This window comes from Carassius gibelio, chromosome A6 (genome assembly GCF_023724105.1).
Source record: "Carassius gibelio isolate Cgi1373 ecotype wild population from Czech Republic chromosome A6, carGib1.2-hapl.c, whole genome shotgun sequence".
Classification (NCBI taxonomy): domain Eukaryota; kingdom Metazoa; phylum Chordata; class Actinopteri; order Cypriniformes; family Cyprinidae; genus Carassius; species Carassius gibelio.
In genome coordinates, this window is record NC_068376.1 from 25,720,978 (window position 1) to 25,742,145 (window position 21,168).

Consider the following 21,168-nt stretch of genomic DNA (forward strand, 5'->3'; position numbering starts at 1 on the left):
TATATGCGGTCAGAGAAGTTTAGACAGAGAGAGAGATGGATGAGTATCTTATAAGGCTTTTATGTTGAGTCTCCTTTTTTTCTTTCTCACCAGTGCGAGTGTTGTACAATCACACATTTTTTTTTCACTTTCTAACGCTGACATATTTAATTAATCAAGAGTGAAATTCTTTAATCTGGAGAGATTTAATTTTAGAATGAAACTCCACAGATCATTTCACATCGTAAAGGTTGAAACGCTGGCTCATAATTATTATTATCCATCTCTAAAAGCAGAATTATCCCTTGAAAGGATGTTTTATTTCTCATTTGGAGTTGGATTTCACACTCAAGCATTAACTGCTCTTTCAACTCAAACCGGAGTCAAAAAAAAGGCTAACAGGATGGTGATTGGCTCTCAGCCCGCCTCATTACTTCAAGTCACCGTCTGCCCTGTGCATGTAGTTTGTTGGTTGCATCATCTCGCACCTTTTTTTTCCATTATTTCTCTTCATTAACGCAGTCCTCAAACATGTCCGCTCTGTCATTATTGATGACATTTATCCAGACACTTCGTAATGCGTCTGAGGATGGGGAGCAGCCCGTTAAATTGGTTATCAATCAGCCTGCGGAGAAAGATGCATCTTTTCTATCTGGATGAATTGCACGATTATCTTCAGATTTATATTTGAGGGAGAGTGTCACCGGCGTCTATTTGACACCCACCCAGAGCGTTTATTCTCAATTGTGCGTCGGTGCATCCTTGCTGACGTACAAATGTTCCCGTATATGATCTAGCACCTAACTGTCACTATCAATAAGGCACTGAGACTAAGACAGGGACATTTACATCTGCAATTTCATTTAGGAGTGGAAACCTGGTTTGCGGGTGTACATCAGCATCTGCCGTAGCCCTTATGGGAGATGACAGTGGTTTATTTAAATTGACTGGGGTGATATGAGGGCTGAAAAATACCTGTCACAATAGATTCTCATTGGATAAGTTGCACGTAAACCCTCGCAGCAAACAGCAGTTGGAAACCGAGCATTGTGTCAGCCCTGGTGATGTCCCAATCATCAGAACGCTGAGAGGATATTACCCAGATTAATTAGTCTTAATTAGAAATTGTTTTTGCTGGACAGAGATTAACTGAGGATCAAATCATGTGTTTGGATGTTGGACAATGATATCAGGGCTGGTGAGAAATCATTCTCGTAACGAGTTCCCTTGATGTTGCATGTGACGTTCACAATTATCCCACCAGCACCTCGGCATTTAAAACTGCAGGGCACACATTGAAACATAATCAAACAAATGAATAAGATGGAAGACTGTTTAACCATTTTTTTTTTATATAACAAAAAAAGTTACATTTTCTTAATGCATTTTAATCAAAAACAATCATAAAATAGTGGTATAATATATTGATTATTGTTATATTTTAAAATAAACAATAACGAATATACTTATAAATCTAAGTTAGATTATACAATATTTTTTATTCATTTACAGTACACCTTGTAGTCCACTTTATAATTCTATAGTTTCTATAGGTTTTTTAACCACTATACTATTACTACTTATGTTACTAATGTTATTATATTATATTAATTATAATATAAACAGTATATTTTACTTTCAGTGGTGTTCAGTAGTGCACATTTGACAAGTAATATTAATTTTGGCTAATTTTAATTGAAGGCTTTTATAATAGTGATTTGATGGAATTTTACCCAAGGCTCTTTTGAAAAAGGACTACATCTTTCTCACATTGCGCACATATCCAAAAGGCTCTATTTCAATTATTACTTTGTGATGTTTTCGACCCGTGTTGTCTGAGTACGCACTTCAGAAAAGGTGATTGCAAGATCCGCAAGGTTATCACGGAGGGTGGAAACCCTTTGTTGGAAGAGGTTGCAGTGTTCAGGTCTTTTGTCAGTTTTCTTTTGGTGTGATTTTGCAGGGGTATTGGAGTGAAGATAAGGAGCCCTGGTCATTTCTAAAGTGCCTTTGGAGTGTGCATGAAGAGAAAAAAGGCATGGAGAATGACGACAGATATGTAACAGATTTGGTATAGATTTTATTTGTTGGCTAAGAATCTTAAGAATCTGAGTCTATAAATAAAAAAATGACAAAAAGGCCAAAACAAAAATACTTATCTATATTGTACTGTTAAAATTACAAATTGGGTTTCTATCCAATTTAAAAGTAAATTAATTAACTTTGGACTGTTAATTGTAATCTTCAGTGATGTAGTTTTGGGTTTTGTCCTATTTTGTGTCTTTTTAGTTGTATTACTCCTCCAGTGGAACACAATGTTTTGATGGTGGGTATGCGTTTTTCATAGAACACACAGGAAACATTTACTTTTAGTTGTTTTATCTAGTTTTACTCAACATCAGGGCTACATGACAGTGTTTTCTCAAAGTTTTTAGTTTGCTTAATTGTAGAGTTTTCATAGTTTAAGTTTAAGTTTATTCACAAATACCCTTACCAGCAAATTCTATAATACAACGGGGGTACAGAATACGAATTTGGTATAGTGAAATGGGTCCCCCAAAGAAGCTAAGAAAGCTTATAGGTGGGGGCCCATAGTTTCTGAAAAAGAAAAAAGATTTGGTACAGACAAGGTACAAAGTTACCACCTGTAATCAAACGATGGTAAATGAACTGAAAGCACGCAAGAGCGCACCAATACAGACATAAAAATACATACACATACACACATACACATATGTCCCAGTAGACCATGAAAAGACAGTTATATATTAAATATAGGCTGATAGATAATATTTTTTAGTTGTCTTTTGAAGTAAAATCTTTTAAAGAGCAAGCCGAACATGCTTTTCTGCTCCAAATTCATCATAAAAGTTCAATATAATTGCATATTTTTATTCCTAATTATGGATTTTACCAAACTTGACACTGTCTTAACCACTCATGCTGAAGAAAGTTCTGTATACAATTCTTCCTATGTTATGTTGTTTTTATTATAAAAACAGTAATATTGATAATGCATAATTTTATATTTTTTATATTTTATAGTATTTCATTATAGGTTTCTATAATATAGTTTCTATAATTTAGTATATGTAACTGATTTGTAGAGCTTCTTGTACACATTCCTATAATAAATATAGCATTCACACAAACAAAACAAATGATAAAAATAATCGTATTTAATACATATGACAAGGTCACGGGTGTTTTGTTTGTTTGAGCTTGATTTCTTGACTCTAGCCTCAGCCTCAGCAGGGGCCTGTCGCACAGAACTGCGCATTGGCTTTGCTCAATTGCTTTTGTGCAAGATCACTGTGAGCCTCCCAGAATGCTTGACCCGTATGAGACTGCAATATTCAAGTAGAAATATTAGAGGCAGTCGAATAATGTTTAGTCTTGCTCTAGAATACTTCCACAGACCATTTAACCATGCTTGGTTAGTAGTGTTTTTCTGTTCCTGTCACCTCCCTTCTACTACAATGAAGCACGACATTAGCAATACAGAAGAAGCTGAATTCATTCTTTTGAGGTCTTTGGTATTTCTCTTCAAGAAAAAGTCGGTCTGAAAGTTTCCACAGGTTGCCCTGTTAACGTATAGGGTCTCATCCTCTCTCGAGAGAGCTTTAATGATAGACAGTAACAGTAACAAGGTATTATGCAAGATGGTTATCACTCAGATTACACCACCGAGAGCTTGAGGGCGTCAGGTTTTTTTCTATGCAATCTGTCACAAACGATGATGGAGCAGGGTAATAAGAAGCATTTTCTCCAGTTCTACAACCTTGAGAGTAGGACAGCAGTGTCAGCTTTGGCTTGAATGAGTTCTAAGGTTTCACTTCAGAGATTTTCTTGCCACTGTTCAGGGCTGCAGAGACCAGCTTTCTCCCAACTCTGGCCTAAAGTACGAATCTGCGGATCAGCGCAACCACGCTTTCCCTCATCGAGGCGCATTTCATCCATTAAGAATACAATATGAGGTATAAATAGCATCTCGTTGGCTTACAATGGTAATTTTTCACCTGTTCAGATCAGGCTGGTGCTTGTTTAAATATAGACCGTAGAGGAATCCGCCTTGTTTGGAGACCCCATGCCACTTCCACGCAAAGAACAAAGGGAGCCGAGGGACATCCGTCTACTACAAGAGACAGCAAACAATAACCTGAGTACATTACAAGGAGAAATGGATGAAAGTTGTGAAGATATCGGGGACGGAAAAAAAGGTGCATTATTCAACAAATTCTCCAACAAGTGCCGTTCCTACAGGAGAAGAGCGAGTAACGTGCACTCTTCTGGGCTTCAAGGCAAGTGATGTTGAATTTTGAATTCAATTGCCAGGCTAAGAGTTGACAGTGGAATACCAGGCAGTGCCGTATTGTCATCCCATTGTGTGAATCTGACAGAGAGTCAGTGAAAGATCCCATCCAAACAATAAAAGAAGCCAGCCTCATCCGACGGCCCCTCATTGTGTTCGGTACAAAACCCACAGCAATGCACCTGTTAGCTTTGCCTTTCCAGTTTGATATCAGTCGAGATGGGGAAAGGTTGTTTCATGTGTCGTAGACCTGTAATTCCAGAATCGAATCCTCACACATAGATTGGAGCTCGTGCTGGGTGTCTGGGGTATCGTTCACATGCTTAATTTAGCCAAAGTGACGTTTGAGCAGAATACACACAGCACCCTCAAGAGGCGAAAAAGTGAACTGCAGATGATTTTTTGTGCCTGTTCTACACAAAGCTGCACTCTGAAAATGGTCATCATTCTCATTCTCTGTGTGAACTGAGACTTGGAAAGAAAGTGAGCGTTGGGGCTGTCGGGGCTGCCGGGGGCTGGTGGTGTGTATTCTGTTTTTCGGAGTAGTGCATTCTGTGAGAGCAGATGGGACTTTAGGGGCTTAGCATAGATCAGAAAGTGACACATGGTGGAGCTCAGGGACCGTTCATGGGACATTCACCTCTCAGTCTATCCTCAGATATTAGCCTGTAAGCTGACCGCCGTCTGTCAAGGAGCTCTGAACTTGATCTTACTTTTAAGCACAGTTCATTTGTAGTTTAATAATGATATGCTGATAGATTAATTAATTGAATTAATCAATTTCTCTCTATCTCCCAAATTAAGATAACTGAAAGACATTATTATAGCAGATGTATAAATTATTTAATATACACTTCACTTCAGAAGTTTGGGTTCTGTAAGATGTTTTTGAAAGAAGTCTCATGCTCAATAAATATTATTACATATTAAAACAAAAGTTTTGTATGTTTTATATTTTTTAAAATGTAAAAATGCATTCTTGCTAAATCAAAGTATAAATTTCTAGAAAAATTAAATCTTACTGACTCAAAAATTTTAAATAGTAGTGGCTTTAGAAGTTAATAATGGTACTTTTTGAAAGGTTTTCAAGTGTAACCATTAATACAGTGGGTATAGAAAAAAATATTATTTAGCTTTAGTCTGTTGGTATTTGTCTCTACTAATTTTGTGTAATAATGTTGGGGCAGTCATTGCCTAATGGTTACAGTGTTGGACTTGCAATCTAAGGATTGCAATGTCTAGTCTCAGGCCAGCAGGAAATGTAGGTTGGGGTAGAGAATGTACAGTGCTCTCTCTCCACCTTCAGTACCATGACTGAGTTGCCCTTGAGCAAGGATCCCCTAACTGCTCCCCGGGCGCCGCAACATAAATGGCTGCCCATTGCTCTGGGTGTGTGTTCACGGTGTGTGTGTGTTCACTGCTGTGTGTGTGCACTTTGGATGGGTTAAAAGTAGAGCACAAATTCTGAGTATGTGTCACCATACTTGGCTGTATTTCACGTCACTTTCGCACATCTAGACTTTGCAATATTTGCCCACTCTTCTTGGCAGGACTGTTTAAGTTCAGTTGAATGTGATGGTGACTGTTTGTGGATTGCAGTCTTCAGATTTTCAGTAGGGTTTAAGTCTGGGCTCTGACGAGGCGAGGCCATGCAAGGACATTCACCCTTGTCCTTGTAAATCTTCTTCCCATTGACAACCTTATGGCAGAGGGCAGAAGATTTTCCTCACGAATTTGACAGTATTTTGTCCCATCCATTTTTCCTTCTATCCTGACAAGTGCTCCAGTCACTGCTGCAGAGAAACAGCCCCATAACAGGATCTTACCATCTCCATTCTTTATTGTAGGAATGCTGTTATTTGGAATGTGAGCTGTATTGGATTTCTGTCAAACATATTGTTTGGTGTTGAGGCCAAGTAATTCAATTTTAATCTCATCTGCCTCAGAATGTTCAAGGTGTGTTTTGGCAAAGCTCAGTCGTGACTGCACGTGGCCTTTCTTGAAGAGTGGCTTTTTTCTTGCAACCCTCCCATACAAGCCACATTTGTGAAGAATTTGTGATATTGTTGTCAGATGCACACATTGACCACTGTTTGTCATAAATTCCTGCAACTGTTGCAGAGTTGATCTAGGCCTCTTGGTACCCTCTCTGTCCAGTTTCCTCCTGACTCTTTCATCCAGTTTGAAGTGATGTCAACTTCTTAGATTTCACTGTGCTTCCAGGCATTGATAAAGCCTATGAAGTATTTGTATCCATCTGACCTGTGCGTGTCCACAACTTTATCCCAGAGATCTTTTGATTTTGCCTTGGCACCCAGAGTTGATTGTTTACTTCAGTTGCACTACCAATGACTGAAATGCTGGAAAGCTCTTCAAAATGACCACAGCTGATCACAGTTGAAAGTCAAATGGCTTTGTGTGCTATCGAGAAGGTGGTTTTTAGGAGGGGGTGATCCTTTCTACAACTCGGTGGTTATTTTTTTTCTGACATTTGTCTGACATCTTTCACTTGAATGTTTTAAGTTGCACTGAGTTAATACAACTGGATGAAACAAAAACTGTGCCCATCTTCACTTCAGGCTTCAAAGCAACAAAATGTGATTATTTTAAAGGGGGGTGGTTCTTTTCTATACCCACTGTATATTGTTTTCCAGAGCCAACTATCATTACAACTGCTCCGAACACGCTGGACGTGACCGTTGGTGAGAGCATCATTCTTCCCTGCCAGGTGTCCTACGATCCCTCGTTGGAGCTCAAGTTCACCTGGTTTTTCAACGAGCAGCTCATCCACTTCGGCAGCCATGGAGGATACTTTGAAAAAGTTGGCGGAGTAAGATTGATTCTATCTATCTATCTATCTATCTATCTATCTATCTATCTATCTATCTATCTATCTGTCCATCACAATGGATTATGACTGCACTTATATACTCAAGTCAAGTCACCTTTATTTTTATAGCACTTTAAACTAAAAAGATTGCGTCAAAGCAACTGGAGAACATTAATTAGGAAAACAGTGTGTCAGTAATCCAAATTGACTATTAAGGCAGTCCATCACTGTATTCAGTGATTTAATCATCTCAGTTCAGTTGAAATAGTATCTGTGTATTCATTTGCAATCAAGTCAACGATATCGTTGTAAAAAGTTTCCTCAACTAAGCAAGCCATAGGCGACAGCGGCAAGGAACCAAAACTCCATCGGTGACAGAATGGAGAAAAAACCTTGGGAGAAACCAGGCTCAGTTGGGGGGCCAGTTCTCCTGTGGTCAGACGAAAACCAGCAGTTCAATTCCAGGCTGCAGCAAAGCCAGATTGTGCAGAAGAATCATCAGTTTCCTGTGGTCTTGTCCCAGTCATCTGAGACAAAGTCTTTACAGGGGATCTGTATATAGAACAAAATAACATGAGAAAATCAAGATTCCTAATTCCTTTTATTTAATGCCACCATAACCTTTAATAAATATCACATTTATATTATTTTATTATTGGCAGCCATATGCTTAGTTTTGGAACAGAGACATTTTTTTAATTAATTTTAACTAGTTGTTTTTCCTTTCTTTTAAGAAATATTAAGGACTAATGCTTTACCTATTAGCTGGAACCTGATTGCCATATTCACTTCACATACATATATGCAAAATTATATAAACTGTAACTGGTAACATATTTTACTTAAGGTATTCATATCGAGTACCTTCAACTGAATTTTTGGGAGAAAAAAAATCACATTAATCCTTTTATTTAATTCCACAGTTTTGAGTCTGTGAATTTATGATAAGAGATTTTCCCATTATATGTGCAGCCACTGACAACCCATTCTTATTAATCTAGAGTATAATTACGCTTCCCATCCAGTGATATTAATTACAGCACTTATAAAATCACATAGATTCCTTTTCTTTTCATTAGAAGTCCATATATATATTATATATTATAGTTATATATATATATATATATATATATATATATATATATATATATATATATATATATATATATATATATATATATATATATAATTTTTTTATTTTATTTTATTATTTTATTTGAGGGGCTGATTCTCAGCATCTTGTTCATCATGTCATCCGTATGAGCCCCGTCGCCAAAGAAACAAGCAATGGGGAACTTTCTAGATGGTTGTGCTCTATTTTAAGAGCGAAAACTGCCACTCTTATATTATCTAACATGATTACTATGATTTCATGTGAGTGATGTATCTTAATAGCAGCACTTGAGTGAAGAATGTGGAAAAGTGTATACCCTGGATAAGGAAAAATATGCAAAATTATTAATTCCACATATCTAGCTTTTGCTTAAGTCATTTAAACGATTCTAAGAGTCTTTCAAGGCAATAAGCCACGGTAGAAAAAATAAAACACTTTTTATTTATAACGATGCCTCATTACTCCTAGTTTGTGAACAGCTGTAAAGAAATCCGAAAAAAAATTATACAGTATATATATATATATATATATATATATATATATATATATATATATATATATATATATATATATATATACATTTTTTGGAAGATATTAATACTTTTATTCAGCAAGGATGCATAAAATTGATCACAACTGACAGTGAAGACATTTATAATGTTACAAAAAAATTCAGTTCTTTTCTTTTGAACTTTTTATACATTAAAGTATTCTAAAAAAACATCAGCATGAAATCAGCATATTGTAATGATTTCTGAAGGATCATGTGACACTGAAGACTGGAGAAATGATGCTGAAAATTCAGCTTTGCGATCACAGGAATAAATTACATTTTAAAACACATGAAAATGAAAACATTTATTTAAAATTTGTGTTGCTATATTAATCAAAGCCTTAGTGAGGATTAAAGACATCTGTTAAAAACAACAACAACAAAAAATCTTATCAACCCCATACTATTGGACAGTAGTGTACGTACATTTTAAAACAATTAAAAACAAGCATAGGAAATATAAATATAATTATAGGAGATATAAATATGATTAATTTAAAAATGAATTTCCTTTCTCTACTCAAACTATGAATCATTACCATGACATCGATCTTTCTCTTTTAGCAGCACTCGGCAGGTGACATCATGATCCGGAACATTCAGCTGAGGCATGCTGGGAAGTACACGTGTGCAGTGCAGACCAAGGTGGACAGCAGCTCCATCGCAACAGACCTGATTGTCAGAGGTGAAAAAAAATGCTTGAAAACCCATATAACACATTCACATTGTATATATCATATCGTATATACAAGCATAATCTTTTGCACAATATGACTATTGAATATTACATTTTGAATATAATTTTTTTTTTAAACCCACTGGATACAGTGTTACAGACTTAAACAAGCCCTTGAAATATTTACCAAATAAAGGAAAGATGGGTTTTCCTATTAGTAAAAAAAGAAATAAAATACCAATAAAAAAATGAGACAATCTAATTAGAGCTTTAAAGTCAATGAAAACAAGTAGCTCAAAGTTAACCAGCTGCACTGCTGTGCTTTAGGCGGGCGTTTATATGCAGCCTACAAACGTGACTGTGTGTGTGTGTGTGTGTGTGTGTGTGTGTGTGTGTGTGTGTTTCTGGTTTGCATGGCTCTCTTCTGTCTCAGGTCCCCCCGGCCCCCCTACCAGCATCCATGTGGATAAAGTCACAGATACCACTGCCACTCTCTCCTGGAGGCCTGGTCCTGATAATCACAGTCCAATTACTGCCTACACCATCCAGGCTAGAACTCCTTTCTCCCTCGGCTGGCAAGCTGTTAGCACAGGTTGGGCTCCAAACAAGCCTTCACTGATCAAAACATTTGCTGCATAGTTTCCTTTTCCATCCCCCTGCTTTTTCCTCTCCTATTATGTTCTTCAGTCATTTATGTTCAAGGCTGTATTTATTTGATCAAAAATATTGTAAAAACAGTAACATTTTGAATTATTGTTACTATTTAAAAAGCAGTTTTCTATTTTAAAATAGTCATTTATTGTATTAATTTCTATTTGAAGTATTTGATTTCTTAAAAAAAAAATCTTACTGACCCCAAACATTTGAACTAGGGCTGTCAATCGATAAAAATATTTAATCAAATTAATCACACACTTTTTCTCTGATTAATCACGATTAATTGCACTTTTCATGAATTTAAGCGTAGACCATTTATCTTGTTTCAGATGTTTATTTTGTCGTCATTTGCTATATCCAGCAAAGTAAACAAAAAGATTAAAGGGTGATTCTCAAAAATCTGTATTTTCTTCAAGCTTTTTTCCAAGATAAATGTAGATGTCTTTCTACGGAGCCCCCGCACATGACATGCAAGAAAAAATAAATAAATTGTGTGCACGATTTACAAATTCGTTCCCTCAATGTACTAAAACGTGCACACATTTACTATTGTGTTGCCTCGATTTGCTTAATCATGCGCACAATTTAGCAAATCGAGGGAACAAATTAGTAAACCGTGCGCACTATTTATAAATCGAGTGAACGAAATAGTAAATTGAGGGAATGCAATAGTAATCGTGTGCACGTTTTAGTACATTGAAGGAACGAATTAGTAAATCGTACACACACTTTAGCCTACTATTTTTTTCCCAGCATGTCATGTGCGGGGCTCCGTATCTTTCCAAAAAAGACACTTGGAAAATCCAAAAGGACACCAAAGAACCAAATAATATAAGAAACCCGTATAAGCACAAATGAAAGAAAAAAATATCCTAAAATGATCTGATTGCAAGCAGATAAGCAAAATTGCATTAAAAAGGTTTTGCTTTAATTGCGCTAAATTATTTTAATGCAATAAGGATTCTAAAATCAATTGCATGCATTTATGCATTAAGGATGACAGCCCTAGTTTGAAGATGTAGGGTGTTATTTTTTTCTCTGCTTTCACAGCACCTGTCGATAAGCCCAGTTTTTGTATTGTACCTATGGAGCCTATTATCTCACCAAGCAGGAGAGATGCGTGCTGTGCCTGGTGTTTGTGTGAGCATGTAGAGGGCTTGTGCTTGCTCACAAGGGGGATCGTCTCACACTATGTGTGTTTTGTTTTGTTTCAGTGCCAAAGGTGGTTGGGGGCTCACATCTGACTGCTACAGTCATCGAGCTTAACCCCTGGGTGGAGTATGAGTTCAGAGTGTTGGCAAGGAATGCAGTGGGCACAGGAGAGCCCAGCAAACCCTCGAAGAAAGCCAGGACCAAAGAAACAGGTGAGTGCTTCTGTCACATGAGTCTGCATGTGGCTCTTTCAATTAGCATCCTGTGGTGTGAATCTGCACTATTTCTATAATTACATTGAATGAGGGAGTCAAACCAGAATTTCACAGAGACTTGGAAGCAGTGCATAGTAAAATACTAAAAAGCACTTTAGAAGCCACACAATAATTTCCTGCAAACATTAGTACTGGTTATTTCGCATGTGCCAACACCAATCACATTTCTTAAAAAATTTAAAAATGTAGTTATGCATGCAGTTTTATAGCCTCATATAAATTATTAAAAGGCTATATGGCATATTTGTACTTGTACTAAACAATTAATTTCTCACACTGCAGGTCCATTTAATATACTCTTGTCCTCATACATACATGGTAATATGCTGTATAAATAAATATACACCAATGTTTTTGTAAGATGTTTCTTAAGCTCACCAACGATGCATTTTTTTATTATCAAAAATATTGTTTCAATTAAAGTAACTATTTTCTATTTTAATATATTTTAAAATGTTATTTATTATTGTGATGCAATGCAGAATTTTCAGCACCCTTACTCTAGTCTTCAGTGTCACATGATCCTTCAGAAATCAATCTAATATGCTGATTTTCTGCTTAAGAAACATTTATTTTTATTATCAACGTTGAAAACAGTTATGCTGCTTAGTATTTTTAGAAACCATGATATTTTGATATTTCATTTTAAACCATTTTTTAAACATTATGCATGTTTTTACTGTCCCTTTTTTGAATGTTTTGAATGTTACGGTCACATCAGGGACTACAAAAGGGAAAAAAAAGTGATTAAAAATTGCAAAAAAGAAATGGTGACCATTATCTAAAAATATACACTTATTTTTATACATTCTGACATTTTTAAACGTACAAATCATATCAGTTTTAATTGTCAGTTCACATTCAAACTGTACAATAAAAATGTGCAAATAGAAATTGTGCAATAGAATGCAAAGGTACAGCACGCACATCCAAAACAATGAAACTGGGTGCTGGGCAGACAAGTAGTTGCAAAGGTAAAGAAATAGAAATTGTGGCCAGCATCTAAAAATATAAACATGTCCGTATGCATTAAACATTGTTTAACATAATCATATCCATATTATAAAATCATATGCAATAACTGAAGTCTTAAATGGTCAGACCTAAGCAGGACTGAGGAAATCTTATCCTTCCTCCAGTTCCCAAGGTCACCCCAGCCAACGTGAGCGGAGGAGGTGGCAGTCGATCAGAGTTAGTCATCACTTGGGAGGTAAGATGGCCTGTGCACTTCACTTGCCCGTCTGTCGGTGTGTGTGTGTGTGTGTGTGTGTGTGTGTGTGTGTGTGTTCCTCTCCTTTAGTGAGTCTTTTGTATACAGTCTCCTTTTGCAGACACTATTGTTCCCTTTATTTGAGGTTTTCATTAATCATAGTAAAGCGGATACACATAACACTTCATTTTCTGTAAGAGCTGCGCAGCAATAACTGCCGCTGTCATACAAGAGAAGCAGCGAAGATAATTAAATGGAGTTACCCGTGAATTTTTGTGAGGAACTTTTCAAAGATGATGTTCTCTCTCTCTGTATCTCCTTTCATTGAGACATGTTCTATTGTTCAGGTTTGAGAGTCAGCTGGTGTTATCTATTGAGCTAGACGTTTGTCACAGGGAGATTGAAACTTCACTTCAAGACTTTCTCATTGCATTGTCTTTAAAATGACGGATATCACAGAACACCATCTACTGTACTAGAGAATTTCATGTCTTATTTTACTCCAAAACTATCAGTAATATCAGGAGTACTGGTGGATTTTACTGTACAAAACCTAGTGTCATATTGTATTTTAAGGCGTCATAGGTGCTCATCTAAAGAAAAAGCTATTACATATTGTAGATTTAAGTTACCTTTTTTTCCAAAGTATAAGACAGCAAGTTTTGTATTTTTTACAGAATTTTTTTTATATTGCATTGCAACAAGTTCAGAAAAATCCTATCCAAGATGGCAGACAAAGCAAAATGGATTTCAATATTAATAAATATTACTTTATGTTTTAAATTGTATTTCAATGACTTCATGAACGATATTTAAATTAAACAGAAAAAACACAATACACCACCCACGATACATATCACGGTATGCTACTCTTGGTGTTGTCATCTTGAAAACACAGTAATTACGACATGGCATAAATTCTGCATTATTTTTCGACACTTGAGTAAGCCATTTTCTGTGAATGTTTGAGACTTCTGGTTTATTAGCAGTTGTAGGAAAATAACCATAGACATGGTTATAAAAACATGGATGTAGTGTCCATGACATCACCCCTAGATTTCTGAAGAACGTTTTTGAAGCTCAAAGTAGGCGGAGCGGGCCGTCACCATCTTGGCAGCGTGTCACTGCCAGATAATCGAAAATGAGCAAAAAGGCGGGAGCTGGTTGCTGAAGCCACCCCCACCTAGCTCGATGGCAGTGTCAGCAGCAGCAACCCACCTGTCACTCAAGTGGCCACGCCCTTAATTATGCCGAAATTTCACTTAATATAATTTAAACGAATGAGTTATAAAAATATTCACCCCCTCACAGTTGTCATGAAGGGAAAAATTTGCTATGTAGACCAAAATCACTTTTTGTACCATGCTGTAAGCAAAAATTGTTTTTTATGCTGTCAAGTTGGGCATTTAACATGGGGAGTCTATGAGACAGATTCCCTTTTACAGCCAGCCTCTAGTGTCCAGTCAATGAACTGCACACATGTTCAAGTGTGAAATACTGACCCCCTTCTTTGAGTCACATGCCATGGTTTCGGATTAATGAATGCTATTTTCTGGTGGTCTCAGTGTTACCGACCCGCATAACCGCATGGTCAGTGGCAAGCCGATACTTCAAACAAAACCACCATGATATCATTACCTGGCAAAACGATTTCCTGGGAGATGGAATCCCTCTCTTGCTGAAGGGGCCGGGATGACAGATGTTGCCTCGCACCACAGCAGAGATTAGCGCCAATGCGCCATCTGATGCCTGACAGGTGTCAGGGAAGTCATAGTCCTGTCGTCTTCACGGCCGAAATATGTTTGCTCTTGAAACTCGAGTTAATAGAAAACACGCCTTACAAACAAGTCTCATGGTTACCCAGTGAAAGCATGACATTTAGAAGTCATTACCATCGTACATGTCCAAAACGTGGTTGTTTTTGTCTATTATGTGCATGTACGATGATAATATTTTGGATAGGATTTAAAATAAAGGTTATGTAGTGTACTGTAGATTTATGTGTTTTATTTGTTGGTGTGAATGTGTGTTTGCAGCCCGTTCCTGAAGAGCTGCAGAACGGAGCAGGGTTTGGCTACGTGGTTGCTTTCCGGCCCTTTGGTGCCACCGGGTGGATGCAGGCGGCAGTTCCCTCTCCTGAAACCTCCAAATACGTCTTCAAAAACGAGACCATTTTACCCTTTTCTCCATTCCAAGTCAAAGTGGGCGTGTACAATAACAAGGGGGAAGGACCTTTTGGACCCGTGGTTACCATTTACTCTGCTGAGGAGGGTCAGTCACATTAACCGTAGCATTTGGTGGTGTGCAACAGAGAAATTAAAGTTGAATGTACCTTTTGACATTTCGCTGTGGAACGCTTAGCAGGCAGTTGATAGGAGCCAAGTTAACTGAAGCGTGTTGTGCCAGAACCCATTAATCATGGTCTGCCTTGTTTTTCAAAAAGAGTTGGACTTTGAAGACATTTGTTGAATGAAACGTTCTAATCGAAGAATTTCTCCTTCGAATCCAGAGCCTGGAAGGGCACCCAGTCGACTCAGAGCCAAGAGTCTTTCAGCGTTTGATGTTGAGGTATATTGGAAAGCCCTTCCCTGGAGCACAAGCAAGAAACGTGTTCTCGGCTATGAGGTACACTAAATACTGTCAAAATAAAGTTACATTCATTATACATATCATCATTATTTTTCATAACCCTGTTGAAAACTTGTAAATCATTACAAACTGTTTTTTTTTTTTATGAACATGAATAAAACTTCAAAATGTGTACTTTTAAATTATGCTTCAAGAAATGTAAAGCATCACTCACATTTTATTCAAATGTAGATATTCTTTAATTGTTCTTATTACTGAGCTATAAATGTTTTTTTTTCTTCTAAATCCTACAAAATCTATTGTTAACATCAATCTATTGTTAACATAAATGAAAACAAAACATTGATTAGCTCATAATTTCGTAAACTAATGACTCCATTAGTCACATTAAAAAACCTGACACTTAAAACTTTTTTCATTTAAAACTACATGTCTTTAGATTTTGAATAAGAACCATATTAATAAGAAAGAAATTAAGAAATAAATAGTTTTAATCAGCAAGGACACATTAAATTGTTTAAAGGTAGCAGTAAAGACATTTGTAATTTTACAAAAAATAAAGAGATAAATGCTGTTCTCTTCAACTTTCTATTAATCAAACTATCCTGGGAATTTCCACAACAGCACTGTTTTCAATATTGGTAATAAAATATATTGTGCAGTAAATCAGCATATTAGAGTTATTTCTGAAGAATCGTGTGACACCAGTGACTGGAGTAATGACTGATTAATTCTGCTTTGCCATCACAGGAATAAAAATTACATTTAATTGTATTAATATTCCACAAATGTATTGTTTTTCACTGATTTTTTTTATCAACTAAATACGGTCTTGGCAAACATAGTCTTTCAAAAACATTTAAAATCCGTACAGACAGCAGTGGACATTCATAATTTTGAGAGTTTAGGGAGGCGGTCTATAAACTATACTGACTATCTGTCAACCCTCTCTTTTTTCCTGGGATTATCCCATATTTTACCATTCTATCCCACTATCATCCCATTTAAATATTTTCATTTACTCCTCTTGAATTTTTAATCTTTCTTTTAAAAATCCCACAACATTACACTTCAAAATGCTATGGTTTAATTGGTTAAATATGAGCACTGCAACGGTTACCGATTACCAAGAAATGGCTATATTCCTGGTGAAAAGTGAAAGAATAAAGAGAGAGTGAATTAGCATTTTTCAATAAGCCCTTCAAGTTCATTAAGGTTCATTTCAATATCGCCACACTTCAGTGGCTGAGTACCCAAAGCACCTATAAGAAGATAGCCTGGAATTCAGATATGCCACAAAGAAAATTATAAGTGAATTCTTTGTCCCACTAGTTTTAAATGATTTTGCACCAAGTTTATTAATGAGTGGTTCTGTTTTGTCTTTCTCTGTAGTTGAGATACTGGGAGAAGAATGAGAAAGAAGACACAGCTAGTTTGCTAAGGACGGTAGGAAACCGGACGGTGGCCATTATTCAAGGGTTAAAAGGATGTACCACCTATTATATAACGGTGAGAGCCTACAACACAGCAGGAACAGGACCACCAAGTCCAGTGGTCAATGTTACCACCAAAAAGCCTCGTAAGTAACTTTTTAATTTTTAAAAGGAATGATTGAAGCAGATGTTATAGAATGCATGAGCATTAAGGTTTAAGGGTAGTAGCACTTTTAAATTTTCTATGTCTTCATCCAGCCCCTAGCCAGCCGCCGTCAAAAGTCATGTGGAATACATCAAACTCCAAAATCATTCTGAACTGGGAACAGGTGAAACCTCTGGAAAATGAATCTGAGGTCATGGGATACAAGGTAAGTCACATCTTCTTGCTGGACTGAAAAGCTTTGTCTGCATATCTAAAAGCTGCATATCTAACAACACTCTTTAGCCTTAAATACATTCACAATGTGACACAGCAACTTATTGCTCAATGATTAAACAGCTTTCAGTGCACCACCAAATGCTTTGATATGTGTATGGCAACGATTCCAGACATGTCACAAAGCATCTGTTGGTTTGTTTTTATTGTTTTACTGGAATTTAATTGCTATAAATCCTGGTGTGAAAGCTCCATGTGATCGTTTTTTTTCTTTTCGATATCTTTCGTGCCAAATATTCACTCTAAATATTTGCATTTTGTGTAAAAGAACCTTTATATCACTTACAGTTGGAGCTAAAATATTTTTAACAGACTGATTTGCATCAGCCGTTGTAAATCCCATATCATTCTGATAACAAGCGGGACAGTGTAAATGGAGGTAAATGTTTAAAAATAAATTGTTATTGTTTTGTAGGTACTGTATAAGCGGAACCAATTCAGCAGGCCCAGCATTATGGAGACCAACACCACCTCAGTGGAGCTGTCGCTACCTACCGATGAGGAGTACATCATCCAGATCAGGTCTTTTGGAGAAGGAGGGGAAGGCAGCAGCAGCCGACAGATCACCATTCCCAAAATATCAGGTCATCCTCTGCTAATTGGCTTCTTTTCAATTCAGTTTTGATGCTATGCTATTTTATTTAAAAGAAAAAGGTTGAAGGCTACCATTAAAAGAAAGAAAGAATGTGTTATAAATTTACAAATATAATTTTTAAGGGATGATTTACACTCAGCAGGTCATTATTACAAAATTAAATTCAACAGGACGATTAGACTTGAATCAGCCTGAAGGGATTCATTTTCCGCTAACAACTGGCTGACTGTACATTATCCTGCTGATTACACGACTTCTCATCAAATAAATTAATAAATGGACAACTGGACATGAAATATGCATTAAATGATTTTACTATGTGAGAAGAAATATATGAATATGAGAGACTTGTATATGAGAGAATATGTAATGCACTACTGTTCAAAACATCTTAAAACATTAGGATAATTTGATTTTTTGGAGAGAAATATCTTATGCCCACCAAGACTTCATTAAAAATGCAATTACAATACACACAAAAAAAGTAATATTGTATAACAATAAAATTTATTTTAAATTATATTTTAAGTGGTTATTTATTCCTGTGATGGCAAAGCTGAATTTTCAGCATCATTACTCCAGTCTTCAGTGTCACATGATCCTTCAGAAATCATATAAATATGCTGATTTGATGCTTAAGAAACATGTATTATTATCATCAGTTGAAAACAGTTGTAGTGCATAAACTTGTGGAAACTGTGATGCACTTTTTTTCATTTGATGAATAGAAAGGTCAAAAGAACAATGTCTTTACTTATCAATTTATTGTGTCCTTGCTAAATAAAAAGTGTTAATGACCTGAAACATTTGACCTTGTAATGTGACCCTATGATAGCATCCTGTATAATATAATATAATATAATATAATATAATATAATATAATATAATATAATATAATATAATATAATCTGAGCTCCTAAAAATTTTTCCTCTGAATCTCTTCACTGTTTAAGCTTCAACAACTCAGCTGAAGTGTCACTGAGGTCATGACTGTGATTTTAAATCATGCTCTTGTTTGTTCGTTTTGTCTTCATTCATTCATTTGCTGATTGATTCTCTTTCAGGTCCCAATGCCATCGGCTCGGCGTCCAGTGTGTCCACTCTCTCTGCCCTCAGTACAATAGCTCTCTCCCTCACAGCTCGCACATCTTTATGACAGAACACAGCGCGGGCCGCTGACTTCAGACGAAACGTTCTTCCTCCAGAGAAGACTCAGACAGACTCAGACAGATCGATGAAAACTCGTTCATACAAACCAGAGGACCTACGTGAACGATAATACTGGGATAAATAGAAAAAAAACTTTTTTTAAACGAGTGTGTGGTTTGTTAGCCAATTCAAAAAAGATTGAAGGCTGATGGGATTGAATTTGATGTTACCAAAGCAGCTTAAAGAAAAAAATAAATACCAAAAAACAAACTTTGAGGAAAATGTCACATGCCTCTTTTGTATGTAAGACATACTTAGCTTTTTACTTTTTTGTTTGATCCAGTTGGTCTGTCTGTTCCTATTAGAGTACGCCAGGTGTGTAGGAACCGCTTTAGATGCATGTCATGTACAATGTTTTGTAAGAGAATGCAAGTGTCTGGAACATAATCATTTAGAGCAAGACATATTTGGCTGAAAACCAACTAATCATCATAACACGAGGTGATGGTCCTCTGTGGGTCACATGTACTTACCAAGCTAAGAATCTCCAAGGACGTCTTACTGTTTACGACGCGGGAAAACTTGCACTGAAATCATGTCTGGAAGAAAGTGAACAACAACAAAAAATATCATCCTGACCAGAAACTGGAGAGAATGCTGCTACAAGGCCAAGTCGGACGTCTCCTGAAGGCCGCACATTGGCGTCTTTGTCACCTCTCTCTGCACTGGTCAGAAGCAAACAGACACCAGGCGTTGATCTTGGCCGTCTATTTTTATTTATTTATTTCATCATCTTACGCTTATCTGTTTGTGTGTCACGTCTAGAGCTCTTCTTTGCCTTTTGTGTGCCTCATTGTGTGTATTTGAAATCCTCAGGTCCTCAGAAAAGCCTTAATACATATTTCTTAGCGTTACCTACTTAGATAAGTGCTGGACGCCAGGGCTGTGAGTGGTTAGTCAAGCGGGATGCTGGGGTTTGTGTAGTTGGTGCGATTTTATTGCATCCGTGTTCCATATTATAACAGCCGTACGCTGTTCCTCATTGTTTCAAGGCAATACGGTGTGTGTGCGCGTGTGTGACCTCTGCTAATGTAGGGGCTACGAGCTCTGCATTTTTTTTTAAATGCCATGTGGGATTGGTGCGATGAAAGTAGCTTGTCATTTCTTGAGATGCAAATAGACGTACTGCTTGGAAAGGGACATGTGGAGCTCTGAGACTGAGTGAGAACCAATGTATATGTAAATGCTTTTTTGTATACTCCAGATAATTTATATTTAAGTGGACGACATTGAAGTTTCCTACAAAACTCATCTCGGTTTTTATCTAACAAGCAGAATAGACGTTTCTTAGCTTAGCGGGACTCTGCATGTGGATGTATTCATTCCATTCTTGATTCATTAGGTACAAACCGATGAACTTTTGACGAAAGGATACAAATACAGTCATCCATTTCTGAAGAGTTGTGTATCTGTGTGCCTGTCATAGCCAGAACGCTCTTTCTCTAAGAACTCCATTTATTATACCGTTATAACTTTTTCCTCCAAGGTTCTGTTTATACTGGATCACAAAATAAATGACATTTATAAAAATGATCACACACGTTTTGATTGGGTGCATTATAAGAGTTTTGTCATTTGATCACATCATTCCAAACCTATACCACCATTGTGTAGCTTCATAAAGTACAAGTAAAAAAATTAAAAGGTATCCATATTACTTGTGCGCTGTATGTATAAACAATGTACACTAAATCATGATCGTCTGTGATCTGAGAAAAAAAGAAAAAAGTTTTAATTATCATTTTAATATTCAGTTGCAGCATTGTTTTGAGTAATAAGGTCAAAATTGTGAGATATACATTTCCTGTTTTCCTCTGTAACCATTTACGAAGTTGGCAAGTGTGTTCCAGCCTTTACTCAAATGGGTTTAGAATAAGATTAAAGGAAAATGAAGACCCTTTAATAAAACAGAAAACTCCATATTTCACAACAGATAACATTACAGGTTGATTTGAAGCCACATGATATCATGCAAGTTCACTAGAATTGCCTCTATGTGGTGTGGAAGGCATCATCTGTGTAAACTGTAGACCACTTTTACAAAGTGAGGTTTCTAGTGTAATTACTACCCTAAGATAGGAACATTTCCAGACAAAATTATTTATTGTCACATCAATAAATACAGTATGATCCCAAAAATATGAA

General features: G+C 36.5%; 1 protein-coding gene and 1 long non-coding RNA gene across 3 annotated transcripts in view; both read left to right on the top strand.

The window, feature by feature from the left end:
* The window catches only part of LOC128015866 (contactin-4-like), a 131,464-nt gene extending 110,317 nt beyond the window's left edge, over positions 1–21,147 (top strand). The window contains exons 13-23 of one of the 2 annotated variants that reach the window (XM_052600082.1): positions 6,946–7,121; positions 9,356–9,473; positions 9,898–10,056; positions 11,336–11,485; positions 12,688–12,758; positions 14,795–15,029; positions 15,268–15,383; positions 16,740–16,926; positions 17,039–17,151; positions 17,635–17,803; positions 18,879–21,147. In XM_052600082.1, coding sequence (XP_052456042.1) covers positions 6,946–7,121; positions 9,356–9,473; positions 9,898–10,056; positions 11,336–11,485; positions 12,688–12,758; positions 14,795–15,029; positions 15,268–15,383; positions 16,740–16,926; positions 17,039–17,151; positions 17,635–17,803; positions 18,879–18,970 — 1,586 coding nt within the window. In that variant the 3' untranslated portion in view covers positions 18,971–21,147. Of the gene's footprint in view, positions 1–6,945; positions 7,122–9,352; positions 9,474–9,897; positions 10,057–11,335; positions 11,486–12,687; positions 12,759–14,794; positions 15,030–15,267; positions 15,384–16,739; positions 16,927–17,038; positions 17,152–17,634; positions 17,804–18,878 lie in introns of both variants that reach the window. The other variant, XM_052600081.1, reaches the window with a different exon arrangement.
* LOC128015874 (uncharacterized) overlaps positions 1–21,168 on the top strand; it is a 327,822-nt gene that overhangs the window by 221,312 nt on the left and 85,342 nt on the right. The window lies entirely within an intron of this gene.